This window comes from Ascidia mentula, chromosome 3, assembly GCF_947561715.1.
Source record: "Ascidia mentula chromosome 3, kaAscMent1.1, whole genome shotgun sequence".
In the NCBI taxonomy this organism is placed as follows: Eukaryota; Metazoa; Chordata; class Ascidiacea; order Phlebobranchia; family Ascidiidae; genus Ascidia; species Ascidia mentula.
The window spans coordinates 3,305,696-3,324,765 of record NC_138568.1 but is presented as its reverse complement, the minus strand read 5'-3'; the positions used below and the strand labels follow the sequence as shown (position 1 = coordinate 3,324,765).

General features: G+C 37.9%; 3 protein-coding genes across 3 annotated transcripts; all 3 read right to left on the bottom strand.

Annotated features, from left to right (window-relative positions):
• Nucleotides 1–163: 163 nt before the first annotated feature.
• LOC145894391 (caspase-3-like) lies at nt 164–6,030 on the bottom strand. The gene is made up of 10 exons (XM_082982966.1): nt 5,878–6,030; nt 5,698–5,760; nt 5,463–5,604; nt 4,894–5,053; nt 4,472–4,650; nt 4,059–4,209; nt 3,528–3,625; nt 2,573–2,737; nt 2,031–2,098; nt 164–1,676 (listed from the first exon to the last, which is right to left on the bottom strand). The coding sequence occupies exons 1-10, from the start codon at nt 5,946–5,948 to the stop codon at nt 1,577–1,579; spliced, it is 1,197 nt and encodes a 398-aa protein (XP_082839092.1). The 5' UTR covers nt 5,949–6,030; the 3' UTR covers nt 164–1,576.
• Nucleotides 6,031–6,965: 935 nt separating this feature from the next.
• On the bottom strand, nt 6,966–12,025 carry LOC145894708 (retinoid isomerohydrolase-like). The gene is made up of 12 exons (XM_082983352.1): nt 11,931–12,025; nt 11,362–11,473; nt 11,073–11,219; nt 10,713–10,909; nt 9,450–9,618; nt 8,928–9,063; nt 8,296–8,465; nt 7,973–8,073; nt 7,622–7,781; nt 7,430–7,526; nt 7,099–7,257; nt 6,966–7,019 (listed from the first exon to the last, which is right to left on the bottom strand). The coding sequence occupies exons 1-12, from the start codon at nt 12,019–12,021 to the stop codon at nt 6,966–6,968; spliced, it is 1,593 nt and encodes a 530-aa protein (XP_082839478.1). The 5' UTR covers nt 12,022–12,025.
• A 500-nt stretch (nt 12,026–12,525) lies between these two features.
• LOC145893981 (beta,beta-carotene 15,15'-dioxygenase-like) lies at nt 12,526–17,207 on the bottom strand. The gene is made up of 12 exons (XM_082982406.1): nt 17,079–17,207; nt 16,617–16,728; nt 16,050–16,196; nt 15,558–15,754; nt 15,186–15,354; nt 14,835–14,970; nt 14,488–14,657; nt 14,315–14,415; nt 13,630–13,789; nt 13,190–13,286; nt 12,813–12,971; nt 12,526–12,733 (listed from the first exon to the last, which is right to left on the bottom strand). The coding sequence occupies exons 1-12, from the start codon at nt 17,167–17,169 to the stop codon at nt 12,680–12,682; spliced, it is 1,593 nt and encodes a 530-aa protein (XP_082838532.1). The 5' UTR covers nt 17,170–17,207; the 3' UTR covers nt 12,526–12,679.
• Nucleotides 17,208–19,070: the final 1,863 nt, after the last annotated feature.

Here is a 19,070-nt window from a genome sequence, read left to right as displayed (position 1 = left end):
TGGACAAACATTCTGAGCAATGTTTCAAACACAAATAAAACTCTCGCTAATTAAGACTCACTTTAATCTGGGAAGAGTTTTTAGCAGTTAATATTTTTGCTGTGGCTTTTATTTTTGAAATCTCTGTAAAACAATAACCACACAAAACCAATTGAAACTCAGTAATTAGAACAAAGCGTGAAGCCAAGTTGGTATGCTTATGTAAACATACAGTGACATAGCAGAACATTGTAACAGGGTGCAAACAAACAGTTCTTACAACAGTAACGGAAATTTGCGAGCCATCAAGTATATCGCAATCCTGTACATCAGGCTTTCATTTTAGTGTCAGTTTGAGTGAAAAAAATGTAAGAATGGTATTCAGATTGTATTAGTTATGTGCACTAATACAACACGATGAAAAGCACCAAGCAGAACTAAAACATGGTAAAAATGTAAGTTTTTACATATAATTCTATGCATCAGGGAATTTTTTGGTAAGGTGAATTTAGGAAGTAGTTGGTACGAAGGTAATAAACAAATGCAACTGAGGTTGGTTCCAAACAAGGTAGCAGAATACGTGAGTCTATATTGGTAGCATGTCCTAAAAAAACCCGTTCAACGCAATTTAAAAAGGTACTATATCAAGTAAATGCAACAAGTAAGCTTCATGGCGAAAACATATACCAAAAACATGGGAAAATGCTTCGAGGCTGCAACAGACGCGAGGTGATCGGTTGAAGAAATAAGTGGATTCTGAAACTACGTTGAAGAGACATTGGAATGAAGATAAGGGTGATACAGGATGATATGAATTTCGCTTTGTTGATAAAGTGTAAAAATGCTACAGAGGCTAGTAAAAGCCATTGACAATTGGGAAAAAACACATCCTAATTACGGTGCAAAAACTAAAAAAATCGCTCACAGTTGCATGAAAACCATACAAGGCGGTATATACAATAAGAGTGATCATACATTTGTCAGGAAAGCAGTAACACAGTCCCTACGATAAATGATTGGTTTGCACAGGAGTCAAAACCCGCACATGAAATACAACTCTCAAACATCTGCTGTTCAACCGACAATTCATTTTCAGTTGGTGGCATCGGGACCGTTCATGCCATAAATCACGTGACATTAGCGACGCAATGCGGATATGACGTCACGCAGGTGGGTGGTGAGTCACAAAACCACGGGTCTTACAGTTTCAGGTATATTGGCCAATTGAGGCTTTTGAGCGCTGTTCACTGTATTGCACGTTTTGTAGCTGTGGCGTTCAATCAACCAGCTACGTTGTAAAACATAAACTCAATGTTGCGAAATAGTTTGGTGGAGAAACCACGTCGCTTAGCGGAACTTGTGCAGAAATACACCTCGAATACTGAACTATGTGATTGTGTTGGCACAGAGCGTATTATGCTTATTAGTACTAGCGCATACACAATAGTATTATAACAAAGCACTGACAAAATGTTGCGAATGCGCTTGTCATACTGAGCACGCGGCAATCACTGGATTTAAACTACAAACGTTTCGAAGACAATCCGGAATAAGCGGAAACCAATAACCGCGAATGAAGATGCAGCAAAAATTCTTTTCATTTCTCTTGCTTTTCTCGTCGTTTCAGACGGAAACTCTTGCGGATTCGGGATCCCAAGGACTTTTTCTTAGGTTTGGTCTCCTGTTGCGCGGAAGGTCTGCAGAAAGGTAAATGCAAATTAATTAAGCGCTTTAAATATTAAAAATGCGGGAAAAATTGGAAATTAGGTTTCTAAACGTCACGGTTTGTACCCAGATAAAGGCATGCTGGACAGAGTGACTTAAAGTACTATAAGCGTTGTAAGTTAGGCATGCACATAGATAATGTGCTGGCGAATCATTTGCAAGATGTACAGACAACAGTGTAATTTATGCAAGCAACTCAATCTCATATATACATATTTTTATTGTTACACTATATTATGTGATTGATTTTGATTCCTGCTAGCTTTTGCCATATGGCAAATCTATGCGTGGTTTTACTACAAAACTACGTTAGTGGATCAACTTACCCGGGAGTCTGTGACGTTTCGTCCACATGTTGAGGATGAACTTCAATCTCATCAGTCATAGTGAGACCCTGAAAAAAAATACATTTCAGTCCTTCACATTTACTAGCAAGCTCACACGTGCTCTGGTGCGCCACCAGCCGACTGTCGTTTCACTGCGAATTTGGCGTTGAGGAACCCACAGACACAACAAAATCAAGTGAACCGCTCATTATTTGATAAAATGAAACTGCAGAGTTCTGGTTGTTCTTCAAGCTAAGGTTTGTTGTGGTTTAGGCCAAATGAAATTATCGCTATTCCATCTATATCAGTTTGTATTGTCATCCATAGCAAAAAAATCGTTCTAAATTTTAGGGCGCAAATTTGGGGTCTCTGACCAATAACAACACGCCACGTACATGACACTGTAATAAATACATGGTAGATTTGTAATTTGTAAAGAAGAAACTCTGTAATTGAAACAAGCATTAACCCAAGATGATATGCATATGTAAACGTATGTCGCCACTACAAAACACGGTAACTGACATATTCACACTATATACCTCATCACCATTTTCCGGTGGAGATCCGTTCGCCTGTTTCCTGGGAAAATACAAGTCCGCCGTCAGCCTCGTACAAACGGAAGGCATCTGTTTGTAATGGTCGTTCCCATCTTTGGTGCTCGACTCAAACTGGAACGCCACCATGTTGTTCATCCGCGTCATAATCTGTAAAATGAACCGACTGTGACGTAACAGTTGGTATAAGGTGATTGGCGGGAGAACAGGTGTTGCTTGGTGTTACACCAGGGGAATGGCGAGTTGGACCACACGGTGAATGAATAGAGACACAGTAGAACTATTCAACACCCTATTGTTCCCCGAAGAATTCTCAGACAAGTCATTACATTATGGCAATAAATACTACGGCGTTACACTAAAATATTTTGCGGAACTACAAATGCATTGGTGCAAGGAGATTGTGCTGGTGAGAAGTACAAGATTTTTATAGTTCTAAATTTGGGATACCGCAACATTTGCGGAACTAATTCAAGGGTTCCTTGGCACCAAAAAGGCTGAAAGGATTACGTGCTATGAGAAATTGCTACTGTGGTGCAAGATTATTGGGGTGGAACAAGCCCCTGAAAATCCCCCATAGACGTTGTTTTACAAAGGATTTAGTTTTCACCAAAGGTGGAATTAGGAGGTTAATTTCACGTCGGGTAAAAATATCGCAAGCAGGCAAGTTTAATACTTGTTCATGTTGTAAGTTGGATACTGCTTACTTGTATAAATATTTGCACCACAAAACAAGAAAAAAACTACATATTGATTTAAAATGCAGTATATTGCTATCAAACAGCTTAATTGTGAAGTGGTGATGTGACCATATCTATATGATAACTATACCAAAACAAACTAAAATTTAAGACATCTTTCTGATTTCATCTATTTACTTTTTGAATGAAACAAAATAAGCATTAATGTTGTTTGCATGATGGTAAAATAACTTGCATACCTGCATTATTTCAAGTTGGTCTCCAAATTTGTTAATGCAGTGGCACAGACTTTGAACAAACCAGGAACCATTGCCTGAGTTCAACCATGCCACATAACCTTGAACACAAACAAAAGTACTCAATAGAAGAGTTATGCTTGGTTGCCATTCAACAGGTAACGTCGCATGGTTATTGTATGAAAATGTTTCTACAAAAAGTACAATGTCAGTTGTTTTCCATATCAATTTTACAGATGTAAATAAAAACCCTCCAAGCAACTACAGACTATTTTGTTAAAACAGTGATATGTGTGGTTTTAGCAGGTTATACAAAAATGATAAGGCCAATGAACAAATTTACATCTTTCAAAGAGCTGTCTAACAGATTGATTTAAAAAGGCTTTACTCAGCCAATGTATGGACAAATACATTTTTTGAAGTTGTTTGTCAGATAGTAGAGTTTCTGCATATTCAGGTTAACAAGGCCTGACTGAATGCATAAAAATAAACTAACCTTTGTTGACAATGCACATTTGAACCAATATAACATACCTGGCACAGTTGAATAAGCAAGAAGAAAGTCAGCAGCGTTAGGGATCATCAATGGCTTTTCTTCCTCCACAGGTTGTTGAACTGGTCCATCAGTGACATCTAAATCTCTCGGAAGCTCGGAACCTTCGTCATACTTCAATCCTCTGCATGACTACAACAATTTTACAGTAAGTATAATCACTTCTGTTTGTTTTTATATACTGTGCAGTTCAATTTAATTCGCAAAATAAAATGTGCACAGGACAAATACAAGTTTGTTTTCTGATAAAAGCTAACAAATACTAGTGAAAGTTAAATAGTCATGGCTTGGTATATCAACTGCTTGTAAGAATAGAAACCTTGATGGTATAGTAAAAAATGATAGGAATTTGCTTGCATTTAACAATACAACAATATTACATGCCACAACATACCTGAACAAAAAAAAGCTTTGGTTTGCCAGCCAGGCTTGAGCACCTTTTGGAAGTAAACGGTTCCGTGAAGTCGTCTAATGTCATTGCTCTATCTTTTGCATACAGAATATCTCCTTCTCCTCCATGTGTGAGAATGGCACAACCAAAGCAGTCATACTCATCATGACTGGCTTTTGACACTTGACAAGTGAAAGTAGACATTTTTTATTTTTTAGTGCACAAATATTACACACAAAGCAACGATAAAACCAAAGTTTTTCTGCCATCTCATTCTAGGTTAACAATGATCAAAACAAGTGCTACTTGCTGAAATAAGTATGTAATACCTTCATTGTACAATAGTTTATTGAAATATTTGCTTTTTTATGTATATTGTTGAAGAAGTAATTTAACATGAAGCTAAACTGACAAGGTTTACTTACCTATCTCCAGCCAATTTTCAATTTCTGTTTTTCTTAGGTCATGAAAAGTGTTGACATATTCAAAACCCAATTTTTTCACTGCTTCAGCAATGTTCACAGCATCAAGTTTTGTTCCATCTCTTGATGGTAGCTTCTTGCCATTGAACTCGACATCAAAGTTCTAAAAATTTTACATAAGGTTGTTTCTTGAAAGTGCGGATCAAAAAAATACAGCAGGCGCGCAACTGACATGAAATGCATTTGTGCTGAGTAACACAATGGTTGTCATGTGATGATTTTAACCAAGCTGGACATCCTAAATTTTTTGCTTGTAACTCTTTTCAGCAGGTAAAAATTTTTTTTCACAATTAGATATCTAATTGCTACAGATAATTGTAACAAAATGTCTGCAAACCTCTCAGAGGGGAGTGTACTTTATAAAATAGTTACAAAGTAATGTGCTACATTAACTCTTAGTGAACCATAAAAATTTTGGTAAGCTTGCTTTGAGGCACAACTGCTTTTAAAAACAACCCAACCCAGATATAGGTATTGTGCTTATAATGTGTTTCAGACAATCTTATGCCTACCTCTTGGCTAAAAATGAGAAAACAACCTCGCTTGTTGTGGTTCATCTTGTACTTGAGACAACCAAACAATTGCGTGTTTTGAGTGCTTCCCCAAGTTTTGTTGACATTTTCACCATCACCTTTTGCATCTATTTTCGTTTCACTGCAGACAAACAGTATTATATTTACCCATTTGCGACAGCAGCTAAGTGCTTCCATTACATTAAATTGTTTTAACTTTGACACCCATACCAACCTTCCAGTATTCATGCCATGTGCAAACAAATCTTCTGGTGTCACTTTTCTTTCCAAGCCCTTGCTATAAATATTCAAACAAATAAGTTTTAAATTCACCTCAATCGAAATATTAGCCTACTTTGTAAACATTACAAAAATTTGCCATTCTCCGAAAACATGTACAAACAATCAATATTACTTCGCTTGCTCTTGGGCTGATTGATAGGATAGAAGTAAACTTCCTGCAGATTGTTTCTTTAAATCGCCCATATTTGTTTTAATTTTGTTTCGCGATTTGTATATCAAGTAGTTGAAGTACGTACAACAACAACCAAATGGAAATCAAAACTGGTTCCGCTTCAATAAATGGGCAATCACCTGTTGTCCATCAGGGAATTACCCATCAGTATAAAAACCCAAAATTTCTGGCGAAATTAAATCAATTCCATTAGATAAACGTTTTAGTTCTAGTGGTTCATTCGTAAAAGAGCTCATTAGCAATCACCTAGTTAAGTATTGTATGATTTAACTTTAGCATAATACCAAAATTCTACGCGTTCTGCACTATTTGCACGAAGCTGGTGATCATTCCTTAAGCAGTTTTAAAGCTAAGACCGCCGATTTTGTTTTTTAAACTTGAGTCAAAATACGCACATCGTAATCATACTGGTCAGCATCATTGTTTACTACATTTTTTACTACACAGTTTTGCGATTTTTTTGAAAAGTGATTAAAGCCTCTCAATGTGATATCAGCTGCAAACGATCAAAAATAGAAAATCCCAGGTTTCTATGGCGACTGCCTCTGACAGTATGTAATACGTTTAACTTTTCTTGTGATGCAATTCTGAGAGTTGTCAATTTTAGAATTCTCTGAATGTTTTGTTTGCATTAAATTACAAAACTGGAAAGTTATTTGAATAAAAAAAGACTTCCCTCTGTTACTTACGTTGGTTGTTATATGTTTATGTGTAAAGTTAGGTTATAACATTCCTATGTTTAACATGTGTGACGCTAAAAACTACTCGTCATACCCGTTTGCACAATTGAAAAATTTTGGCGGGAATTGTCAACGGAGCAGCTGCGTGGCATTTTTTTGAAAACGACGTGAAAAACTACCCTGATTTAATACTCAACAGTAGTTACCCTGAAAAATCCAACAGAGTAAGTTGTACGTTTTTATTTAACTATTGTACATATTTGTTTGTTGATAAATACAAAAAATTAAAAAAGCGACAAATTTAAGTTCCATTCCAAAAAATTGTCAAGTTGTGATGTGGAAAGGCATTTACATATATGAGTTGAAAAGTCCATGAAACGACATTGAGAGGTTGGTAGTCACCTAAACAAAAGGTAGCTTGTTTTTGGTTTGTATTTTCATGTAATGCCTTTTTATGGTGCAAAATAACACTCACAACTACCTCTGCTCTGGCAATTTCCTGGAAAGTTTTTGCATCTAGAATTAAGAGAAACACAGGCTTGTTTGGATCTTTGTTGATCACTGTTGAAAGAATTATTCCATCATCTTCATCCACTGCTCCTGGTCTTTCCACAAAGACTGGCTCAGATGCTATGCAATCCTAATAAATGTTGACACTTTATGAAACCTGAAAATTTATGTTGCACAGGATATAATTGTAGGTATTAACAAAGATACAAAAAGTAATTAAAAACTTGTATCATGTATTTAGTGGATTTGATCCTAATACAAAATACAAATTGCCCAAAATAGTAAAAGTTTTTGCCAATCACTTGTTCTTTCCAGATAGACCCTTGTTTGGTCTCGATGTCACACTTGTAGAGATGACTACCTCCATCCTTATCAAAAGCTGATAAGCAGTAAAAATATCTATGCAAGATAATGATTTCAAGAATGTGATACATTGACATACATTGAACTGTATATTTACATTTAATCAAAAAACGTTAAAAAAAATCTCCAACCTATATATTTTCCCATTGTACTTGTAGTTTATGCGTGGAAGTTCTAATGAACCAAACTGTGCTTCTTCGGGCAACAATGTGTCCGGATTTAAAAACACGGAGTTGTCGTCACGAACCACTGCTTCTGCCTTGCAACCATCAATGGTCACCAGATTATTACCTGTGAAGAAACAAATGATATCTGGACATTGTTCTATTTGTGAGTAAATTTTTTATTTGTTTTGGTGTATCAGAGTAATTCATTGCTGGATATAGATGCCGGTGTTATTAGGAGGAATTCACATTAATTTTTTTTTTAAATTGGCCACTTTTCTGCACAAAAGAGGTTTTTCAGTATTTCACCATTATTACCTTTGCAAATATCTTCCCCAATATCCAAAGGCAGTACAAATCTTTTGATTGATGTTAGTATGCTGTCTTTCTCATCAGCATTTTTCAGATTTTCCAAAATGCTGCAAAATTTTAACATGCCTGTATTAATTAAGTTGTTTCTGCATTACCATGAAATTATATTCTCTTTTTTAATATTTTAACCACCAAATTATTTGTAAAAATACAAGTTTACTGATAATAAAACTCAGATTTTAGAAAAACATGAGGTAAAAACAGAACAGGAATCTTAATTTTGGGTTTGTTTGCGTCTTATCATGAAACATGAAGTTTGTTTCACTTACACCATTCCCCCGTTCATGTTGAAGTTTTCCACACAGCACATATCAATCACAAGAAACCTTTTCCCATTCGAGCATGTTTCGAATCCGTTGACAGAATGAAAGCAAAATTCTCCTTTGGCCGCAAATTTAATGGGCAGCGATTCGCCAGATTTTTTATGTACGACGTGGAACTGCAACAATTCAGAAGCCGTTTGTTGTGGGACCACGTCATAATGTGACCACGTCGTAGCAATGACAAATATTTGATACTGGAAACTTTTCACAAGTCATGTGCTTCATTTTGAACTAAAACCCAAAGCATAATTCTATACTAAACTTAGTTTAAATAGTAATTATCGTAGTTGTACTTGTGTGGGCGGCTAGCAAGACCATAATTCATCTAAATTAACACGTTGCTTGTGTTGCCTATTTAATCAACATGGTTCTTTGAAAAGGCCAGTTCCTCAAAAGCGACTTGGTCGGCCAAAACTTTTAGCAAAACAATATGTTGCATAAATATGGTTAAACAGGCATCGTGTTAATTCAAACGAACTATGGCCCTTTTGGTCGCCAATATACTTGTAAAACGTCATCAAGTTGTAGAGAACTTTACCTAGCAGTATTTATATGTTTATTTATCTATGGAAGTTTACCACGGACTCTCGTGTCTCATCGACTTGTAAAGCCTCAGACATCGCTTGCCAACTTCTCATTTTCCACAGAAGTTTGGGGATATGAACACGATAGGGTTGATCGTGGAAGACGATGAAGTTCTCCGTTAAGACAAAACTAGTAAGCAAAAAAAAATTGGTATGTGTAATTTTTAAAGTTCGACATGCACTTGGCATGTTTAGTGAACACCATAACCCTCACGTGAAATTAAAATAATATTTCAATTATTGTTGTTTTAAACAAATAAGTAAATGTCAACGATAATTGTTAATCTCTACATCTGTTCTATCGGCGGTGCGACATGTCGTTTCGTTACACTTTCGGTATACCGTTAAATCATCTTCGTCGTTTTAACTTATTTCGTTGCACTATGTTTCTATGACCGATCAAAGTTTTTGTTCAAAAAATATGAAGACGGAAAAATATGAAAACTAAAAATAGGTTGTGACCACCAGGTATCAGATTCATAATCCATCAAGAATGTAGATGTAAATTTGTCGTACCTATGATGGTAGGTTGGACTTAGAGGAGTGTCCACTGGTATTTTAGCGTGTATCTGTAAATCTTGAAGTGGGTCTTCCTTGTTCATGCTGCTGGCTGGAACCTTCACCACATTGTAGAAAGACTTGCGACCAAAGCTCGTTGCAAAGTTGTAGTAGTCACCGTTTTCGTCTTCGTGAACATTAAAGTTTAAAATGGGAGACTGCACGGTGAAATCGCTCTTGACCTATTAAATCCGATCCCAGAATATCCTCAAACATCGCTTTTGGGCACGAGTAACAGTTTGATGGGCGTTAATACGTTGTTGAAAATTGGTCATATTCGACAAAACAAAGTGACGTGTATTAAAAATGTCGAACCATAACCAAACATTCCAAAGCCCTGTTTCATTTTTTTCATCAGGAAAAAATATTCTTTGCTATACGCATTCTCTGTTTCTTTGATATTGTACCAGCAGCCCATGGTAACCCCCCGGAATAATGTTACGTCATGACGTTTGCACAGTTAAAAAGATTGCCGAACGCGCTGCAGGTTTTGTTTACCACCAATTTCGCACAAATAGAACCCGTTTGTCTTCCGTTGACGTGAATCACAGTTTCCGCTTTACGATCTACTGCGCTACTTTTCTGAACACCGTTACTCACAGGTTTATATTATCTTGTATGCTTGTTCTTGCATTATATTATCCCAAATGTTGGATATCATCACGTCGCAAAATTAACCAATAGGATTTCAATAGTCCAATCATAATTACTCATATGCAGTTATTAATTCGGTTCTGAATGGTTCAGTTCTATACGGCTCGGTACATCGGGCTTGATTCTATTCCATGTTTGTCATTTCATTCGGTGGCAAGACGCTGCTATTATTACTGAGACTCGACAAGCTACTCGCCGGCTTGGGATTAATTCCCACATTTGTTCGGATTCAACTATTTGCTGGTGGAACCAGCAGAGAGACAATTCGACAGATTTTGGATCTGCAAATACGCGTTGGCGCCATTGAAGCACAGTTAAGAGTTATCTGACAAAATAGAGTAGGCAAAAACCCTTACACTATACCAGTGCTTCCCAACCTTTTTTAGTTCGCGACTCAACTTTTAATGTAAGTTTTATTGTGCGTCCCATGCACAATGAGATATGACCAAACGTGATCTAATAGAAAACTGTAACATTTAGAAATGCTTCGCGACCCACTGGTTGAGAAGCACTGCACTATACCTTTCTAACGATAATGACTATGTCAAACTCACTGAAACATCCTACCGTAGTGTGGATGGGCGGAGCTCATAGGAACGTTGAGTATTTCCACCATGTCCACCATTTGTTTTGTGTCCAATGTCTCAGGGTCTATGCGGTATGCCAGCCCACCATCAGTGATTGCGTAATGCGCGTTGCCCAGCGTGGCTATGTTCACGTTGCAGTTGTCAGGTTTCGGTGATGACGTAAGAACAGTGAAAAACCTAAAAGTACCAAAATTTTAGTTGGTTGGTTTGTACGCGTCTTGCCAGCATGCATGGTGGGATCCAGGCGGGAACGGTTAGGGCGACCGCCCACCTGCTTGTTGTCTTCTTTTCAAACGTGGAAATGTTTCGTTACTGTTCAAGAAAAGAGTATTTATTTTACCTGGAAAAAATATTCTTGCACGGGTCCGGGTAAGACTTGGTACCGAAACCGCCGACCAATATGCGGTCGTGCTTGTGATTTGTCAGAAACATTTCGGACTTGACGAACTTGGCTGTGTAGGTAACTTGTCCACCCACGATGCTAAATCTGCAAGCGAAATTAACACTTTATTAAGATGCGATTTTGCGTAACATGTTGTCTTATTGTATATGTTGTATAAACCTAAAATAGCTGCTTTTGGTGGAAAGTTTAGAGCACATTGACCTTCTTGAATGTTAAATTTACATACTTGTGAATGAATGCATGTCCGTCGAAAAGGTGGACGAACTTGTCTGGACCGACTTCGAATTCCCCCGGCCCATTTCTTGTCACTTCTCCCTTCAACCATGGTGGAACAGTACCTTAAAAGCCAACACAGCACAGCAAATGCCCTCTGTAGAGGTAATTTTTTATTGCATAATTTGGAATATATAACAGGTTTTAGGCGGTTTAATCGACAGGTTATGGTTATGCCTGTAGTTGCCACTTTACTTCAGTTTGGAAATATAGGTTATTTATTAACTTCGAAACTGCAAACAACAGTGTACATAGAGTGTAGCTGGCGACCGTAGCAATGAACCAGATCGTAAACTGGCCGTGAACGGAATATTTAACTTTGGCGTTGGTGGTGACAGCGGGTACGATCCTTTGTGTAAACATGCAAGTCCATCGTGGCCAAATTAACTGCTTTGTAATGAAAAGTGCTGTTGACCCGTGTGCCACCAAAATCATACAACGAATATCATGGCACTTTTTTGTTTTAATAACTTAGCTTTCTTTTAAATTTGAGAAATTTTTTAGTGGGTTTGATAAACTTACCTTTGATTAAACACTGGACCGAATCTTTTTCCTCCGACCCAACCAGTCGCCCTAATGCAAAATTAACCCCTTTTTGTTCTTGTTTATCCATTACTACCTTTCGGCCGCTCTACAAAACAATAGTGCTGTTGGTCGCCTGTCTTGTCGTGCAGGCCTTTGTTCGCGTTTCCGTGCTAAAATCTACTGTAGGTAGCTCACTACCTGTTTATTTTTATGTGCGTCACCGTATAATGTAAACATGTCAGCTGATTGTCTGATATAGGCGTTACCCTCCAACTGTACGTGCGGCCTTTCACTTCGTGCGCGAAGGTTTTGTCTATTGAAATACCACTTTTGTGAAATATAAACCAGCCAGGCACATTACTTGTGTAGACTAGACTGGACTCGTCTGACAAGAACTTATGTATTGTGATTGCTGTTAATTTTCTGCAAAATAGTGATTTAAACGTCTGCATAATTACGCTGGTCGGAAATTTCTGAATTGTTCACACTTAAACATACAAAACAGTGCATAAATTGACAATTAAACTGATCGTTTTTATTTTCACGCCTAAATATTGCAGATGGCTTTTGGTGTCACGTGTTGTATGTTGACTCGCTAATGGCATTTTGCACCATTTACAAACAGAAGAACATGACACTAGCTCGTGACAATAACACATGACAGGTCAGTTTGTTGTGGCAGTGTATGGCGTACAAAGTGCGTGTGCATGGGATAGAAGCGCATCGGCGGAAGAGGTAGTTGAAGTTTACATGTCCGTCTTAAAAATCCCATGAAATGACATCGACAGTTTGGTGTTGACCTGACAAGAAAGTTGACGGTTAAGGGTGGTGGTACTGATTTTCGATCATTAACTTTTACAGGAGTTGTTGCACACTTACCTCTGCTCTTGCAACTTCTTTAAATTCTTTTGCGTCAAGAATTAACAGAAACACAGGTTGGTTTGGATCTCGGTTGATGACAGTTGATAGAATTATTCCATCATCTTCATCATTTGCTCCTGGTCGTTCCACGAAGATTGGCTCAGATGGAATACAACCCTGAAATAGGATAAGTCTGTTGATGAGCTTGCAACTATGTTTTTTTTGCGTCCACATAGTGTTTTATTTTGCGAGTTTTAGTCGTGTTCCAAGTGTACGAGGGCGAATATTAAAGGTCATTTCATAACCTTTTAATTACGAGTGAGTATAGGTGGACGGTTAACTACGTTTGTTGGTTACAACAAAATCGTCTGTAAGTGTCAAGGGACTCCAGTTACCTCCTCTTTCCATGTTGACCCTTGTCTATTCTCAATATCGAACTTGAGAAGGTGTCCGCCCCCATCAGCGTCAAAACCCGATACGCAGTAAAAATATCTGCGGAATAATAGTTTTGTCAGTTATTCAATAGAATAAGATCAAAATATTGCATATAATTTGGTCCAAGTTAGGTTTCTTGTTGTGTGACTGAAAAGTTGTTTAACGCTTTTGGCGAAAATAATTCTATGACTTGTAAACGGTTTTCGTTGTAACGCGGAACTAACAAAAACATTTGTTTGGCAAGTTGAACCGTCTTCTGATAAAGCAGGAAAAACCGCTTAATATCGCAAATGAAAATGACAGGTCATTCAAAAAGGTCTTTTATTAAAGCGATCGCGGCTGAAATTATTTGCCCTGTCACCAGTTTCATTTAAAGCTGATTTAGAAGGAAACAACTTGCCTGTAAGGTCTTCCATTGTACTTGTAATTTATACGTGGAAGTTCGCAATCGCCCGGGAATTCTGTGTCTGAAGTCAATATTTCTGCCGTTAAAAACACGGAGTTGTCCTCTCGCACCTCAGCCTGCGCTGAACTTCCCTCAATCGACACCAGATTAACGCCTGAAAAAAATGTTCAAGGTTTATTTGCTGATGCTCGAAACTTTAACATGTCCTTGGTTTGATTTTACGCGTTTGAATCTATCATGTTAAGTGGTTGTGTATTGCATAAACTGCCTATAGACATGTAGGTATACATTCCTTCCAGTTATAAATTCATTCGGCTTCTCGTTAGCAAATCAAATCATGTGCATTTTGCGCAAAAAAAACAACTACGCAGATAAACGATATACAAAAGAATTAGAATGGCATGGGCACCGATAACCATAAAGGTTATTAAAGCATGTGCTCATGTGCAGGGCCGGTCCTATAGGTAATATTAACCGATTTTGTTAAATCTGGTTCTGTGCTTCGATGGAGAAATATTAAATTTAACTGAGGTTTCTTTTTAGGTGAAATACAGGCCCCTCTTATTGCTTGTTTCTAATCGGGCCCCGCAGTTTGTAGCGCCGACTCTGTTAATAAAGCCACTATCCGCATGTGGAAGGTTGTGTTGTAAAGTTAGGTATTGTGTTGTAATCGTTTTACCTTTGGGGGTGATTTCATCGGCGTCCAAAGGAAGAATGAATCGTTTGAAAGTCGTGTGAATTTTCTTCTCCTTGACGAAGTTTTTCATTTTTTCCAAAAGACTGTAGAGTTAAATTTCAAATTTTTTTTAAACACATCTGTCTATATTTGGTGTTTTATGCAATTGTACTTACAAGAGACCCTCGTTCATGTCGTGATCGATTACGCAACACATGTCGAAGATTAAAAACCTCTTGCCGTTTGAAGTCGTTTCAAATCCGTTCACGAAGTGAAAGCAAAATTCTCCTTTTGCAGCAAATTTAACCTCCACCAATTGGCCCGAAGCTTTCTCCATTACATAGAACTAAAAATTGAGATAGTTAGCGGTTTTGTATTCGAGTCACCGATTTCCTACTGTTATTTTTACCCAGTAGCATTATCGAATTAAGTATAGTTGTGTGCCATAAATGATGCTAGAACGTCTTTTTTCATGATAGTGATTAAGTTGATGTTAGTATACTGTAGCGGGTATGTTTCTTACCAATGATTCTTTCTCTTTGTCCAATGTGAAAGCCGTTATGGCCGCTTGCCAAGTCGATACCTTCCATAACAACTTTGGGATGTTTACGCGATAAGGTTGATCGTGAAAAACGATGTAGTTTTCAGTGAGGGCAAAACTGCAAAAATGTCGAAATACCTTTACCAATATATCTCAATACGTTTTCAGTTTTGTCAAGTAAAGACTGGAGCTTGTATGCAACATAAAAACAAACAGTTTCATAGTAGAAAATTTTCGCCTAGCTACAATGTATAGGTTTGTGGTTTATTCTTTGCAATGCTGTTGATGATACGATGAATCCAAAATGTTTGTTTCGATTTAGATTTACAGTACCTGTGATAATAGGTAGGGCTTAGTGGTGTGTCCACTGGTATTTTAGCGTGTATCTGCAAATCTTGAAGAGGGTCTTCCTTGTTCATGCTGCTGGCTGGAATCTTCACCAAATTGTAGAACGAATTGCGACCAAAGCTCGAGGCGAAGTTGAAGTAGTCGCCGTTTCTGTCTGCAGAGAAAGTGGCAACAATTCTGATCATTGTTTTGGTAAATTCATGGTTCGCCTTACTGTAGTCCAAATCATGGACTCTTCCTATTGGTATTTTGTATAACCCGTAAAAATGAAGTTATCACCAACGACGTGCACTTATATCATATTTTGTAATATTGTAGCATTTGTTTCCTAAGTATCTTGCTCTATAATAAATGTACCATAGTGCGGATGAGCGGTGGATAAAGGCACGTTGAGGATATCCGTCATATTTACGAGGTTTTTTGTCTCCAAAGTCTCCGGATCAAAGCGGTAGGCGAGCGGGCCGTCGGTGATTGCGTAGTGAGCGTTGCCCACGGAAGCAATGTTCACATTACAGTTGTCGGGTTTTGGCGAAGTTGTGAGGACGGTGAAAAATCTGCAAATAGTACATGGGTCACGCAATTTCTGTGATCAAACTTGACCAAAACGATGATGTGACCAAAAAGATTGTTGGGAATTATACGGTTTTGTTCCCTCAAATAAGAAATACAATCTTTTTCCTTAAAAAGGAAGAAAGGGTCTTTATATGCTAAACGTCGCACGTTAATTTTACCAATATGCTAGCTTCTAATATTTTCTCGATTACACATAATTCGTCAGCAACTAAGCGAAAGAAAAACGGTTGTTAAAACGATTTTGATCGTTTATTAAATTTGAAGGAGTTCACTTGCCTTGAAAAGATGTTCATGCAGGGGTCTGGGTACGACTTCGTACCAAATCCGCCAACCAGAATTCGGTTGTGCTTTCTGTTGGTCTTAAACATTTCCGATTTCACAAACTTTCCCGAGTATGTCACGCTCCCATCGGCTATGCTGAACCTGTAGGATTTTCATAGTTTGACGTTAGTGAGATCGCCTGGAAATTTGAGCGCATGTCTACCATCAATGTAAGTTATCGACATGATTCACTTTGCCTGAAGATGGTTTTTGTGGCTCAGTAACTTCAATCCAAATTTGTTTCGCGAAAAAACGTCGTCACTAATGTGTGGTGGCTGCCTAAATGTGAACTATTTGAACGATTACAAATTGTAGAAACGCAGTTTAATACAAATGTTTTGACACGAGATTATTTATATTGTAATTTTAAATGTAAAGTTTCCACCTGTGTCACGCACAACAATTGGCGTTGGAAAAAAGGTCGATTTTAGAAAGAAAATATTGAATATTGCTACTATTTGAAAGAGTCATAGCCCGCAGAAGCAACCTATATCCAACACAGTATAGTTTTTCAAGACTCACTTATGAAGAAAGGCGGGTCCGTCGAACAAATGAACAAATTTGTCGGGGCCGAGTTCAAATTCCCCAGGGCCGTTTCTGATCACCTCCCCTTTTAGCCACCGTGGAACGGTTCCTTTAAAACAAAATCTGCTTTGATATCTTGCGAGAAGTTTGGTTTTTATTTGGTTGCAAATATTGTACAAGGTTAAAATTTTAGTTTGATGTAGAGTTGTTTTGAAAGCTTGAAAATATATTGTATAGCACACAACAGTACGATTTTGGGGTTTGGGAGATGACAATATCCGCACACAACAACTCCAAAAAATCTGTACATTTTGTTGCATTACATTTATTACAGATACACACACTGGAGAAAATGGTGGAAAACCTATTTGTTTAGTCTACTACCAATTACCGCCATAACCAGCCTGACTTTACACATAAGATGATTCTTTAAAACTTCATTATTCTTGTTAGTCGTACCTTTAACATGGCAGGAAACAGGCTTCTTTTCTTCAGCCGGAACCAAGCGACCCAAACTAAAGTCCACTGGTGTTTGTTCCGCCATACTCATTTCCTAATACTTTTAAAATCCTTCTGTGATGGTCTTCTGTAACACAAACACAAATAGGATTTAATCAACAAAACGCACTGGCCGCTAAAGCGAACATAACACCAGGCTTTGTAGTGTTCGTCATTCTACAGTGCACCTTTAAACACATTCATCACGGTTGAGCGACGCGGGACTTGTAAACAGGTCTTTATTTTTAGCCGCTTAAAGATCGGCCAAACAATGACTCAGCAAATTAATAATCTTGAGTTGTTGCTGTGCTTTAAAGCCTATCAACCTGTACTGACCACACTTCTACGCCAACAAACACTTCATTATGTGCAGTCAAGGTAGTCGGACTATTAACGAGATTCAAACAAGCTGCAGACAGTATTCGCATTTGTCCATGTTCCAAATCATTTTCTGGTGAATTTATAAGTGATATTCGTGATCATGTCTGAACTGAAATAGATTTATTGCTCGGGGCTGCACGCTGGATACCAGTCCATTGTATCGACACAAAACAAAATCCCTGCTGCACAGTATTTCGATGGTTGTCAAACGTATTGGTCTTTGCTGACCTGAAGCACTGTTAACATCTTCTAAACAAACATCCTTTCGTACTACACTGTGACATACGTTACTTAGACCCACACCTCCGACTGTTTGCGCAATAAATGACACTGGTTAAGTAGCTGCAGAGCGAGGCAAATAACTTACTCAACAGCACAGTTAGATTGGAAGCAGACCGCCTACTGACTGACCAGTCACAGCATATCCGGCAAAAGCCATCCCGCGTGTGACAAACAATACGTAATAAAACGTATAAAGTAGGGCAGGCGCTCTATAACAACTGTGTGTCGTGTCACGTATACACCGCAGGGGCCACCAAAATTAAGAGAGAAAGTGAGCCCTTTAAACAACGACGTTTACAGGTAACACCATACTGATTGAAATTGAACATAAAAATATATGTGTCCACCTTTTTTCGCATCATAGCAAAAACGAGCGAACTTTCTTTATGTCGAAGTCTTGGAGTTCGGTTTACGGCAAACTCCCTGTTTGGTGCACGTTTCAGTGGCAGCACGCACACGGTGACTGTTAACTTATGTAGAGTGGAAGCGGCAATCGATTTTTTTTTTCATGCTGCAGTCTGAACAAATAAACCGGCACGAAAGACTATTTGCCAACTGGGAAGTTTTTGGAATTAGAAAGACGTTTCATCACTCGAGACAGACAACATTTGTTACTTATATTTTGGGCACTTAGGTCAAAAAGTTCGACAGTTGGACCTTTACGTTATTTATGCTTTGTCTTATTCTTGCTGGTAATAAGACCGAATCTTTATGTAATATAACAACTTGACTCAAAATAAAGCGCATCAAAAGTAAGGAAAATTACTGTAGTTCCTTACCTGGTTTATGCCTGCAGTTTGCTTGAATATTGTTTGTCATCTGACCTTTATAATTAACAAAACTAGTTAATGCATAAAGGTCACATTGTTTTGTCACTGAAGCATAATTGGTTGTTGTGTTGTGTGTCAGTACTGCGATACCATGTCGCGAGTTTTGTCCATGTATTTGAGTGACGCAAATCACCATCGTTTGCTTTTGCAAGTGCTCTGCCTGGCATTCTATTTCCATCGGTTGTCACTTAAGCTTCATATATATGAAACAAAGTTAACGTTGCCTGCCTTGTGTCTCCATACTGCGTGGCACTTGGTAAGATTAAAATTGTAAGTTTGATTTATTTCAAAACCATAAGAAAGGAGTTTGCCAAATTTCAGCCCCAAGGCTCAAGACGTTGCAGTGTCGCTTAGTGTACATTCGTTGTCCCTTTCATAAGGTTTTGTTGAAATCTTCCTGAAGTATTGGCATCGTATAACCTTACACATCTACATAAATGACTGTTTTCTCACGTAGGCT

Excerpts from the sequence above, each read along its gene's own strand:
- LOC145894391 (XM_082982966.1), bottom strand. The coding sequence starts at position 5,948 with ATGGGCGATTTAAAGAAACAATCTGCAGGAAGTTTACTTCTATCCTAT. Across the intron at positions 4,651-4,893 it reads TGAAAATTGGCTGGAGATAG|TGTCAAAAGCCAGTCATGAT; the intron begins GTAAGTAAACCT and ends TCACTTGTCAAG. Across the intron at positions 2,738-3,527 it reads ACCAACTTGAAATAATGCAG|ATTATGACGCGGATGAACAA; the intron begins GTATGCAAGTTA and ends TTCATTTTACAG.
- LOC145893981 (XM_082982406.1), bottom strand. The coding sequence starts at position 17,169 with ATGAGTATGGCGGAACAAACACCAGTGGACTTTAGTTTGGGTCGCTTG. Across the intron at positions 15,355-15,557 it reads CACCGCTCATCCGCACTATG|ACAGAAACGGCGACTACTTC; the intron begins GTACATTTATTA and ends CTTTCTCTGCAG. Across the intron at positions 13,287-13,629 it reads TACAATGGAAGACCTTACAG|ATATTTTTACTGCGTATCGG; the intron begins GCAAGTTGTTTC and ends ATTATTCCGCAG.
- LOC145894708 (XM_082983352.1), bottom strand. The coding sequence starts at position 12,021 with ATGGATAAACAAGAACAAAAAGGGGTTAATTTTGCATTAGGGCGACTG. Across the intron at positions 8,466-8,927 it reads ATGAGACACGAGAGTCCGTG|TTCCACGTCGTACATAAAAA; the intron begins GTAAACTTCCAT and ends GAATTGTTGCAG. Across the intron at positions 7,527-7,621 it reads TACAATGGGAAAATATATAG|ATATTTTTACTGCTTATCAG; the intron begins GTTGGAGATTTT and ends TATCTTGCATAG.